The sequence below is a fragment of the Ranitomeya imitator genome, chromosome 2, assembly GCF_032444005.1.
Source record: "Ranitomeya imitator isolate aRanImi1 chromosome 2, aRanImi1.pri, whole genome shotgun sequence".
NCBI lineage: Eukaryota > Metazoa > Chordata > Amphibia > Anura > Dendrobatidae > Ranitomeya > Ranitomeya imitator.
In genome coordinates, this window is record NC_091283.1 from 623,203,791 (window position 1) to 623,215,974 (window position 12,184).

The following is a 12,184-nucleotide window of genomic DNA, read 5'->3' on the forward strand; positions in this document are numbered from 1 at the left end:
CCTCCAAACACGACAAGTTGTGTTTCTACCAAACAGTTCCAGTTTGGTTTCATCAGACCATAGGACATTCTCCCAAAACTCCTCTGGATCATCCAAATGCTCTCTAGCAAACTTCAGACGGGCCCGGAAATGTACTGGCTTAAGCAGTGGGACACGTCTGGCACTGCAGGATCTGAGTCCATGGTGGCGTAGTGTGTTACTTATGGTAGGCCTTGTTACATTGGTCCCAGCTCTCTGCAGTTCATTCACTAGGTCCCCCCGCGTAGTTCTGGGATTTTTGCTCACCGTTCTTGTGATCATTCTGACCCCACGGGGTGGGATTTTGCGTGGAGCCCCAGATCAAGGGAGATTATCAGTGGTCTTGTATGTCTTCCATTTTCTAATTATTGCTCCCACTGTTGATTTCTTCACTCCAAGCTGGTTGGCTATTGCAGATTCAGTCTTCCCAGCCTGGTGCAGGGCTACAATTTTGTTTCTGGCGTACTTTGACAGCTCTTTGGTCTTCACCGTAGTGGAGTTTGGAGTCAGACTGTTTGAGGGTGTGCACAGGTGTCTTTTTATACTGATAACAAGTTTAAACAGGTGCCATTACTACAGGTAATGAGTGGAGGAAAGAGGAGACTCTTAAAGAAGAAGTAACAGGTCTGTGAGAGCCAGAAATCTTGATTGTTTGTTTCTGACCAAATACTTATTTTCCACCATAATATGCAAAAAAAATGATAAAAAAACAGACAATGTGATTTTCTGGATTTTTTTTTCTCAGTTTGTCTCCCATAGTTGAGGTCTACCTATGATGTAAATTACAGACACCTCTCATCTTTTTAAGTGGTGGAACTTGCACTATTGCTGACTGACTAAATACTTTTTTGCCCCACTGTATGTCAGCGAGTGCAGTTCGATTTCCGCAGACTGACAGAATGGACAAGATTGACATTTTTTTTCCTCCATTTTCTCCTCATCCGAGACAATTTGATCACAATGTGATCACGCTCTGATCAGTTTGACAAGAGTGTGATTTGCAAACTCGACCTGATAATCTCGGATGAGAGAATCGACGGCCATCTGCACCTAGCCTAAGGAGACTTATAGGCCATGCAGTTCTGAAATTAAATATGCAAATTGTCTCTTCAGATAGGAGGAGGAAGGGAACTCTAGTGCCACCTATTGGATGTAGGTAGCAATCCTAAAAGTCAATATTGAACATTAAGAAATATAGAACAAGTTGGTTACAAGAAAAAACTTAGTACCAAACACGGTCACAAAGTTAACTGGAAACCATATAAAGAGAGGTATATGACCAAGGACAGGAAATATGAACTAAGCAGGTAATAATGTAGTTGGTGAAACTATGAAAAGTGTCACAGAATTAATCTTGTACTGCATAGGCTATAGTATAATGGTAGCAAAAATACCCAGAAATCGTGATATGATGATAATCTTAATGTCTTCCCTCTGGTGATGATTCTACATGTCTGTATTTCCTATATGATAATTATAATTTTTGTCATACTTACCTGGTGCAGATTTCGCTCCTTTAGGTAATAGTTCTGCACTTACGGCACTCTCTACCGTCTGTATATGACTGATTTATGTGCGCTTTCCTTGCTGTTGTATCCTTTTATGTAAAGATAGAAGATTTCTTTGCTAATGCCTGAAAGGTTATATCCACGGTACATCCTGACACATGACATTTTTACATAATGACCGATATCTATATAATATATACAAAATGGTTAGAGTTAAAACATCATAATCTGTTCCACTAAGAAATAAAAATTTGAAGGAAAAAAAAACGCTAAAATATTTAGTTACAAGTAAGGTAAAATGAAAAAAAACAGTGGATCCTTATTTTCTGGCCTTTCCAAAATAACAAGATAAAACAAAATTATGATGCATTACGTCAGATGTCAAGCTCCAGTTTCTTCCCTTGCATAGGACTGCATACAGGACTTGAAGCGAAGGATCACAGTCCTTGATTGTCAACTCCGCAAGTCTGAGACTGCACGAAAGGCATATGAGATGTCTACCCTTAAACTGCTGCAGTTCGTTGAGGTAAGAGACTGCCATAAAGCTTAGGTATTTAGGACATTTATTCTAAAGGGGTTTAAAACAAGTTTCCGCATAACTAGCTGACCAGTGGTGGTCCAACCGCAGGGACCTGCAGCGATCAACAGAATCGGGGACTTTTATCCCTGTTACAAGATGGTGCGGCAGGTCGGACGTCCAACCAACACTGCATTCATTCCCTATAAGGCTGCCAGAAAAAAACGGAACCCCCATAGGGAATGAATGGAGTGCAAGTTGATCATGCACAATGCCACTCCACTCTTATGGAAAGAAAAGTTCTCCTTTCTGCCCATTGGTGCATGTCCCAGCGATCAGACCCCCATCGATCAATAAGCTACCACTTATCCTACAGATTGTTTTAACAGGACAACCCCTTTAATATATTATTCCTTCCGAGCCTCGCTCAGTGCCTAAACAGCAGTTTACAACCACAAATGGGGTATTGCCGCATTTAGTTTAAATTGTGGGGTCCAATTTCTTCTCTTGCCACTTGTGAAAATGAAAAATTTGGGGTCAAAGCAATATTTTAGTTTGATTCCACTTTGCACTAATCACCTGAAGGGTTAACATTTCTTGAAAGCACAATTTCACCCAAAAATTTGCACCGAAATTTTCCGACTTTTCAAAGCAATTTACACCTGAATTCTGGGCAAAATTGTTTTGTTGAATCCGGACCTTAGAGATTCAAAATTTTATTTATTTTTATTTTTTTTGTCAAATTTCAGAAATTAGACATTTCAGTAAATTTACAACTAATATAAAGTACAATGTGTCATGAAAAAAAAAAACATTCTCAGCATCACTGGGATATGTGGAAGCATTCCAGAGTAAAGGAAGCCATGTCAGATTTGAACAATGGGAAGTAGTCACGTAGGCCAATATTGTCTCCATCACGAATGGGTTAAACATAAAATTGGCTATATACTGGTAAATTTACAGCCAAATAATGATGTTTTGATTAGTTAGACAGATACTGGTGTCACTTCCCTTCATGTTCAGTCCATGCTTATGTTATTACCCATACAACCCATGTTATTTTATCAGGTGATTATTCTACTTTTTGTAATCCATAAACCGTCCTTTTCCTTGCAGAATGCTCATGAGGCTCTGGCAGACAATTCAGGCTCTACACTAAGTCTGTGGTAAGGATTTATGGCACAACAGAAAGGACATTTTGGAGATACAGAATGATTTATTTATTATTCATTATTGTGTTTACTCCTATAGCGCCATTCATTTCCAAACCTTCAAAAAAATGGCCCTATGACCTTTAGTGCAGCCAAGCAATAGTATCAAGCATTGAGACATCATGCAGCCTCACTTAAAACGGTTATCCAACTGGTTAACGTTTCAGTAGATATAAGCCATTTAAAGGGTTTTTTCCCACTAATAAAGTACGGTACATTTTAATTAATAATTCTTGGAATAAAAATAAGTTCCACAATTTGATGTGTTAAATAAAATGTTCCTGTGCTGAGATAATCTTATACATGTGCCCCTGCTGTGTACTGTGTAATGGCCGTGTCTGCCCGGCAGGAACATGGGCTGATCATACCACATCTCCTGGGCAGGGGAGGAAGCAAAAGAGAATACAGACAGGATCACAGCTGATTCTTTTTATGAGGCAAAACATTTCACGATCTGTTTTACCTCAAAGAATCAGCTGCTATCACATGATGTAATGTCTGTATTCTCTCTTTTGCTTCTTCCCTGCCCAGGAGCTGTGTTATGATCAGACCATGTCCCTGCACGGTCAGACACGGCCATTACACAGTACACAGCAGGGCACATGTATAAGATTATCTCAGCACAGGGACATTTTATTTAACACATCAAATTGTGGAACTTATTTTTATTCCAGAGATAGACTGCCCTATTTCTCCTGCGAGAATCGCATCGTAAACCTCGTACTGGTTGTCGGCTCTCCTGACCTGAGCTTCACAACTGCATAGTAATCCATCATGCTGTCATGCTCCGGTCAGGAGAGGTGCCGGCCCGTCCGTGCAGTGCAATGCGATCATCGCACAAGAAATACGGCAGTCTGTCTCTGCCCTAATACTTTGTGATCCATTTATGAGAATAATGTTACAACAGAAATGTTATACATTACCTTCTTTTCTCTAACTTTTTTTGCAGTGATCATGCCACAATGCTGTCTTCTCAAATGAAAATCCTGGGCAAAAACAGACAGGGTGTCATAGCGGCTTTAGCAACAGAAGCGAAAGACCTGTCAGTGTTTGTGCGTTCACTAATAGAAGCTGACTGTGAGTCTGATATTAACCCTTATCCTGTCACATCCTCCTATATATTACACTTGTGTCACCTTCTCAGAGTCCCAGGGCTCTTCAATTGCTTCATTCGTTTACCTTCAGCTTGAGATTACAAAGTCAGCATCCGTGTCTGTCAACAGCCCATGGAGCTATGCTGTGATCGATGCTGTTAACTATTTCAAAGGAATCTCTCAGTAGAATCAACCATCCTGAGTCTGATGTAGCTGCGACCTGATGTCTTATTCCAGAGAAATCTATGCTTTTCTTAATATGTAAATGGGCTGTTCCAGACTAGGGGTAGGTCAGAGATCTACACAAGAATCTGCCTCCAGAGATTATTTTATATGAAAGGGTACTTTACCAGTGTGATATTCAATGGTTGATCTCCTGATCAAACTGCAGAGCTGTGTGTGATTATTACTAACAGAGTACAGCAGAGCTGAGGTTTGTCTCATTACATACATCATAGCTGCAGCTGTCCTCTCATAGTGGACTTCTGGAATAAAACATTGGATCGCAGATATCAAGGTATCATTGTATTCGGCTTCCTATGACCTACATGCCATATGCATGACTTGGGAGTATTGATCCTTTGGACAGGTCCCCTTTAAATACCGCTGTCAATCTCTGACTTCAATGTATTCGCTCATCGGCTCCCATCGGCAGCTTGGGAGCATTCCTGATCAATGTATATATGTCTTTTTCTCTTCTCAGGTCTCCCTTATGGATGGGAAGAAGCTTACACAGCAGATGGTATCAAGTACTTTATCAAGTAAGTAGTTGTGGAAAACCTTGTAAGCAGTCTGAGTCACATGTGGCTGGGAATAGGCTCTGTTCACATGTCCAGTTGTAATCCATTTTTAACAGATGCTGTATTAAAAATATCAGAGCAAAAATAAATGCACTCCACTTTCACTTTTGAATCTGTTTTTCTTCCATTTTTAATTAATCTATTTTTAATAGCAGTACATCTGATCACCGCTCGGCTTCTGGACATGTGTAGTGCTTAAAAAACAGATCTGTTAATGGATGACGTGTCTGAGCAATACTATGGGATGTGAAATATACAGCCAGGAAAAAATGTGCAGCTAATTAATTTTTTTGAGAACCCTGCTATTAGAAGTGGAAATAAAGAGCAAAAACAACGAACTCTGAAAATGAAGGAGCCAGAGAAACCGTGTACAAACTAAAATGTGTCTATACAAATGCACAGAGCATGGGAAGCAAACAAGGAGAATTGGAGCTGCTAACACAGGAAGAGCGATATGATGTCAGGCATCACTGAAACTTGGGATTATGCACATGATTGGAATACAAAGCTTGAAGGCTACAACTTATTTATTAGAAACAGGATTAAAAAGAGGGGAGGAGGTGTTGCATTGTATGTTAGGAAAATGTATGTCTCCACAGAGATTCAAGCTTCAGAGACTGGTAGCTCTGTAGAAACTGTTTGGGTAAGAATACAAGGAGAGAAGAACAGAAAGGACACTATTGAAGGTGTTTGCCATAGGCCACCTGTACAGACTAAAGATACGGATGAACTCTTTTTACATCAGATTTCTCTGTTCTCAAAAAAGAATGACACAGTGATCGTGGGAGATTTTAACTATCTAGATATTTGTTGAGAATCTCTGTCAGGCAATAGTATTGGGTCCAGAAAATTCTTATCTTTTTTTGCTAACAACTCTATCTCTCAAAAGGTAGAAGAGAGAACAAGAGGATCTGCAATCTTCTACCTAATTCTTACCAACAGGGAGGAAATGGCTTAGGAAGTAAAGGTGGCTGGGAATTTAGGAGGCAGCAATTATGCTATCCTCGAATTTTGTATTACAAGAGGAGGAAGACCAGCGACAACTCAGACTTTAAAGTTGGCTTCAGACAGGCAGATTTTAATGGACTCAGAAAGAGGATAGGAAAGGTCCAATGGCTGAATGTTCTAAAGGACAGAAATCAGAAATGTCCAAACAGAATGGGAGATCTTGCTAAATGAAATTCTCACTACACTCATCAGTAACAATCTTGAAGAGAAGGAAAAATTGGAAGCATTTAAAGAGACCAGGATGGAGGAACACGGAGCTTAAACACTTGTTTAAAAAGGAAAAAAAAATTATATATTAAATGAAAAGAGGCAGGCATATCTAAAGAAGAATATAATGCTGTCTGCAGGGAATGCAGGGCAAGTGCTAGAAGAGCTAAAGCCAATAATGAAGTGAGGCTTGCAAGGGAGACCAAAATCAGTAAAAAAGGATTTGGAGGTATGTCAAAAGGAAAATAAAAGTCAAAGATGCCATAGGATTTTTACAGGATGAAAAGGGTTATGTGGTTAAAAATGATATTGAGAAGGCTGAACTTTTACCTATTTTGCATCTGTCTTCTCTAAAAAAAGCAATTGTAACATCAACTGATCTTCACGGTGCCATCGAAGGAATAAAAGAATAAACACTATCTGTAAACAGAAAGATGGTGAGGGAACACATAGCTAATTTAAATTAATTTAAATCTCCTGGTCCGGATGAATTACATCTTAGGGTATTGAAAGAGTTAGCAGAGAAAATTGCAGAACCACTAGCCAGAATCTTTGAAAAATCCTGGAGAACAAGAGAAGTCCCAGAAGATTGGTGAAAGGCAAATGTTGTCCCTATCTTCTAAAAAGGAAAGAAGACGGAGCCAGGAAATTACAGACCAGTGATGCTTATTTTTATACCAGGAAAGATCTTTGAACAAATTATTAAACAGCATTTATGTACATACTTGGATAAGAATATAGTAATTAACTAGAGCCTGCATGGATTTGTATCAAACAAGTCATGCCAGACTAATCTAATTTCTGTCCATGATGGACTTACTGACTGGGTAGATCAGGGAAATACGTTAGGTATAGCAAATCTGAACTTCAGCAAAGCATTTGATAAATTATCTCGTACTATCCTTATAGAAAAAGTATGGGATTGATAAGGCCAGGGTTAGGTGGATTTTTAACTGGCTCAGTGATCATTCTCAAAGAGTGGTAATCAGTGGTTGCATATCCAATTGGAAGAGTACCGTATTTTTCGAACTATAAGACACACTTTATCCCCCCCAAAATTGTGAGGAAAATGGGGGGTGCATCTTATACTTGGAATGCAGGCTTACCGGTTGGTTGTGGCAGTAGTGTGGCGGTGGCAGAGGTGCGGGGATGATGAGGAGCGGTGAGCAGTATGGCGTGAGCAGAGTCCCTTCCACAGGTGAGGTGACGCCACGGCCCGGTATTCAATGCGAGTAGCAGAGCCAGGTGAATCACGACTTTTTGATTGGCGCCGACCATTTCCTGAGGCCGCGCGTGCGCAGATTGAGTTCTCTGCTTCCCAGGGCTTCAGGAAAATGGCCGTGGGAGGCCGCGCGTGCGCAGACTGAGATCGCGGTGGCCATTTTGCTGAAGGCTAGTTCGCAGATTGAGATCTCGGCTTCAGGAAAATGGCCACCGCGATCTCCATCTGCGCACGCGCTGCTTCCCACGGCCATTTTCCTGAAGCCCCAGGAAGCAGAGCACACAATCTGCGCACGCGGCGTCACCTCACCTGTGGAAGGGACTCTAATCACGCCATACCGCTCACTGCGCCTCATCATCCTCAGGAAGAAACCAGTGATTAATCAAGAAACCAGTGATTAATCCAGCTCTGCTGCTCGCCTTGGATACCGGGCCGAGGCGTCACCTCGCCTGAAGAGGTGACCGCACCTCTGCCGCCTCCACACCACTGCCGCAACCCCTCGCATGGACGCCAGGCCGCGGCATCGCCCACCAAAGCAGGAAGGGACCCTGCTCAGGTGCATGCCATACTGACCACCACACCTCAGCATCACCTCACCTCTGCCGCCACCATGCCTCCTGTGACCCTGCTCTGCCACCGCCAGCCCTCAGGTAAGATACCTTAAATTCAGACAATAAGACGGACCCCCATCTTATAAAAAAATCTTTTTTTCTGCAATTTTCACCCCAAATTTGGGGTACGTCTTATGGTCCGGTGCGTCTTATAGTCCGAAAAATATGGTATTTCAAGTGGAGTACCACAAGGCTCTGTGCTGGCCCCAGTGTTGTTCCTCATTTTTATAAATGATCTATAATGGAACTGAAGGTAAACTAACCAAATTTGCAGATGATGCAAAGCTAGGAGGGATAGATAATACTAGAGAAGACAGAGAAAGGATTCAGAAGTATCTGGATAAGCTTGAACAATAGGCAGCGATTAATAGGATGTTATTTAACATGGAGAAATGCAAGATTCTATACTATATCTGGGTAAGAAAATGAAAACTACGTCTACAAAATGGGAGGAATGGAACTAAGGAAATGTGCACCGTCAAACCTGCAGCAGTTTCTGATCGTGGGCACGTATAATAATAATAATAATAATAATTTTATTTATATAGCGCCAACATATTCCGCAGCGCTTTACAAATTATAGAGGGGACTTGTACAGACAATAGACATTACAGCATAACAGAAATACAGTTCAAAACAGATACCAGGAGGAGTGAGGGCCCTGCTCGCAAGCTTACAAACTATGGGGAAAAGGGGAGACAGTACTCTTAAACCTTATAAAAATATATTTTCAGATATTTTTTGTCCCAGTGTTAACATTTTTTCTTATCATATTTTTCGAACTATAAGATGCTTTGGACTATTGGACTCACCCAGGTGTAGACAAAAGAACATGTAAAAAAAATATTTTATAGCAGTTAAACTTTCAAGATGATCTAATGCATGGGAATGGGGTGAGGTTACACTAACTTTACAGTTTTGCATTTCAAATTGTAAGGTTTAACCCCTTAGTGACAGCCAAATTTTAAAAGTCTGACCAGTGTCACTTTGTGTGGTAATAATTCTGGAACGCTTCAACAAATTCCCGTGATTTTGAGACTGTTCTTCGTGACACATTATACTTTATGATAATGGTAAAGTTATGTTGATATGTTTTGTGTTTATTTATAAAAAAATATCAGAAACTTGACAAAAATGTAAAGAAATTAGCAATTTTCAAATGTTGAATGATTATCCCTTTAATTCAGATAGTCATACCACAGCAAAACATTAATAAATAATATTTCCCACATGTCTGCTTTACATCAGCACCATTTGTAAAATGTTATTTTATTTTGTTAGCATTTTAGGAGGTTGACAAATGTAGGAGTAATTTCTAATTTTTTCAAGGAAATTTACAAAAAACTTTTTAGGGACCTATCCATGTTTGCAGGGACATTAGGGGTCTTATATATTGGAAAAACCCCAAACCTGATACCATTTTAAAAACACCTTCAGACATACTGAAAACTGCTGTCCGATAGTATATTAACCCTTCAGGTGCTTTTCAGAAATTAATACAAAGTGGCATGATAAGAATGAAAAAGTTGATTTTTACCACCTAAATGTCGCTAACTTCTGAACAGGTCACTATAGCTGGCAGACTCTAAGGCCGCTATTTGCTCGTGAATTGCCATAACAAACATCAGGACCACACAATCATTATCTCAGGGTGCCGATGGGGTTAAATAAGAAGCCCCCACAGTATTTTAAACATTTATATGATATGATCATTATTGACAGCAGCTTCTAAGGGGAAAAACAGATATGGAGATATGGTGACAACACTGATCGTGGCTGATGCAGGAAATTGTCAGCTATAGTGTACAGCCGACAGCTGCTGGATTGTGTCTTATATGGGGATGCTATTCTCTTATATCTCGAGTCAGTTAAAAGACACATCAGCGGTCATTAAGGGGCTAAAAAGGAAGTGTAGGGGTTAATGTAACTGCTGTATCTCTAGGTGATGTCACATGAAGGTTTGGCTCTATGTCTTAGGCTGGTTTCACACTTGGGTACGGGAGGGCTGAGGATGGCAGCGTACTTCCTCCCTGAAACCCCGCCTATGCTCTGCCTACTTCTCCTTGCATCCTGTGTTGCCCTGCGTACCTACCTTTAACATTGGGTACGCAGGGAAGTGCGTGGTATGCAGATGCCTCTGCATGCGCCGTTTTGACGCACCGAACGCAACTTGTTGCATTTTGTTGCGGTCGGAGCAGCGTCAAAACGGCGCATGCGGAGGCATCTGCATACCACGCACTTCCCTGCGTACCCAATGTTAAAGATTTGTATGCAGGGCAACGCAGGATGCAAGGAGAAGTAGGCGGAGCATAGGCGGGGTTTCAGGGAGGAAGAAGGGAGGAAGTACGCTGCCATCCGCAGCCCTCCCATACGCAAGTCTGAAACCAGCCTTATGGATTCCAAATGACGTTTTGAAATAACTAGAGAAATAATGCACAGCAAAAGCTGAATCAGGATGTGCAGCTAGACGAATGTAGGAGGGTGGATAAGGGAGGTACAGCTGGCACTGTATATGTAGGATCTTGGCATCGGAGCAGGAGTGTCGATTTGCTTATTCTCCTGTGCTGCACTGATCAAAAATTATGATATGGTCAAAATACTCACTAGCCTAATAATTGTACACACAGTTTATTTTGGATTAGCAGTAAAAGTGATATTGGAGTATAGCAAACGGTTTGGATGCATAATTGAGATTAGTGTTCTTTTCTTTGTTTTTTATTGTGACTAGTGATGAGCGAGTATACTCGTTGCACGGGTTTTCCGAGCATGCTCGGGTGGTCTCCGAGTATTTGTTAGTGCTCGAAAATATAGTTTTTGTAGACTCAGCTGCATAATTTACGGCTGCTAAACAGCTTGAATATATGTGGGGATTCCCTAGCAACCAGGCATTCCTCACATGTACTCAGCCTGGCTAGCAGCCGTAAATCATGCAGCTGAGTCTACAAAAACTAAATCTAAAACTAACAAATACTTATAGAACACCCGAGAGTGCTCTGGAAAACCTGAGCAACGAGTATACTCGCTCATCACTAATTGTGACTCATTAGGAGGATCAGCTGTTTGATTTTATTTTATTTTCCACAATGAAATCAATAATAAATAATGTCTGCTTCTCTTGCAGTCATGTTACTGAAGCCACATCTTGGACTCACCCCATAATTAGTGCACTGAGCCGGAACAGTCCAGAGGATGATACTGAGGATAGCCCTCGAGATTTATTGGAGTTGACAAATTGTTAAATTGTCTCTTCTGATCTTTACTACTTGGTTAACCAGCTACTTTCATTCCTGAAACCAAGGACCAAGCCAGATCGACATTTTGTCTATAGATACTAATACTTTAGGGCGACATCAGCTATTGTTGCTGGAATTAGTAAGAATTGCATATTGACCACTTAAAGGGGTATCCTCAAGTTTGGAAGTTATCCAATTGATAGGGGATAAATTCCTCATCGCTGAGAGTACAACTGATGTGACCCCCACTGATCCTGAAAATGGTGCTCTGAATGGAGCGGACGTCCATCATGCACACTGGTGCTCCATTCATTCTTAATGGGGCCACCAGAAATGGCCAAGTGCAGAGCTTTCCTGGTCTGCAACACTCCCATTATGATTGATTGGAGAGGCAGTGCTCATGATCAGCCACTGCTCCATTCATAAGGGGCTCTTCAGAGCTACAGTTCTCAGAATCGGTTAGGATCCCATCAGCGGTCGTACCCCCAGCAATCGGGAAATTTTCCCCTATCCAAAGTATAAGGGATCACTTACAAACTTGAGAAATAGCCCTTGAAGGTTTGCAACTATTTTAGGAGTAAATTCTAACTTAATGTGACAAAGTAGGCATGGTATAGTATTGGAGGACTATACAGTGGTTGCATAGCTTTATTTTTACCCCTCCTGTTGATGACTTCTGCCTGATTTTTCAGTATATTTTGTATCATTTGTTTTTTAATAAACAGAATGTTATTAAAAATAAAACTGTTAATATA

General features: G+C 40.9%; 1 protein-coding gene across 3 annotated transcripts in view; it reads left to right on the forward strand.

The window, feature by feature from the left end:
• The window catches only part of STXBP4 (syntaxin binding protein 4), a 131,906-nt gene extending 119,722 nt beyond the window's left edge, over nt 1-12,184 (forward strand). For all 3 annotated transcript variants that reach the window (XM_069752506.1, XM_069752507.1, XM_069752505.1), the window contains 5 exons: nt 1,936-2,052; nt 3,160-3,209; nt 4,204-4,331; nt 5,052-5,109; nt 11,318-12,184. In XM_069752506.1, the coding sequence (XP_069608607.1) occupies nt 1,936-2,052; nt 3,160-3,209; nt 4,204-4,331; nt 5,052-5,109; nt 11,318-11,435 (471 nt within the window). In that variant the 3' untranslated portion in view covers nt 11,436-12,184. The remainder of the gene's footprint in view (nt 1-1,935; nt 2,053-3,159; nt 3,210-4,203; nt 4,332-5,051; nt 5,110-11,317) is intronic.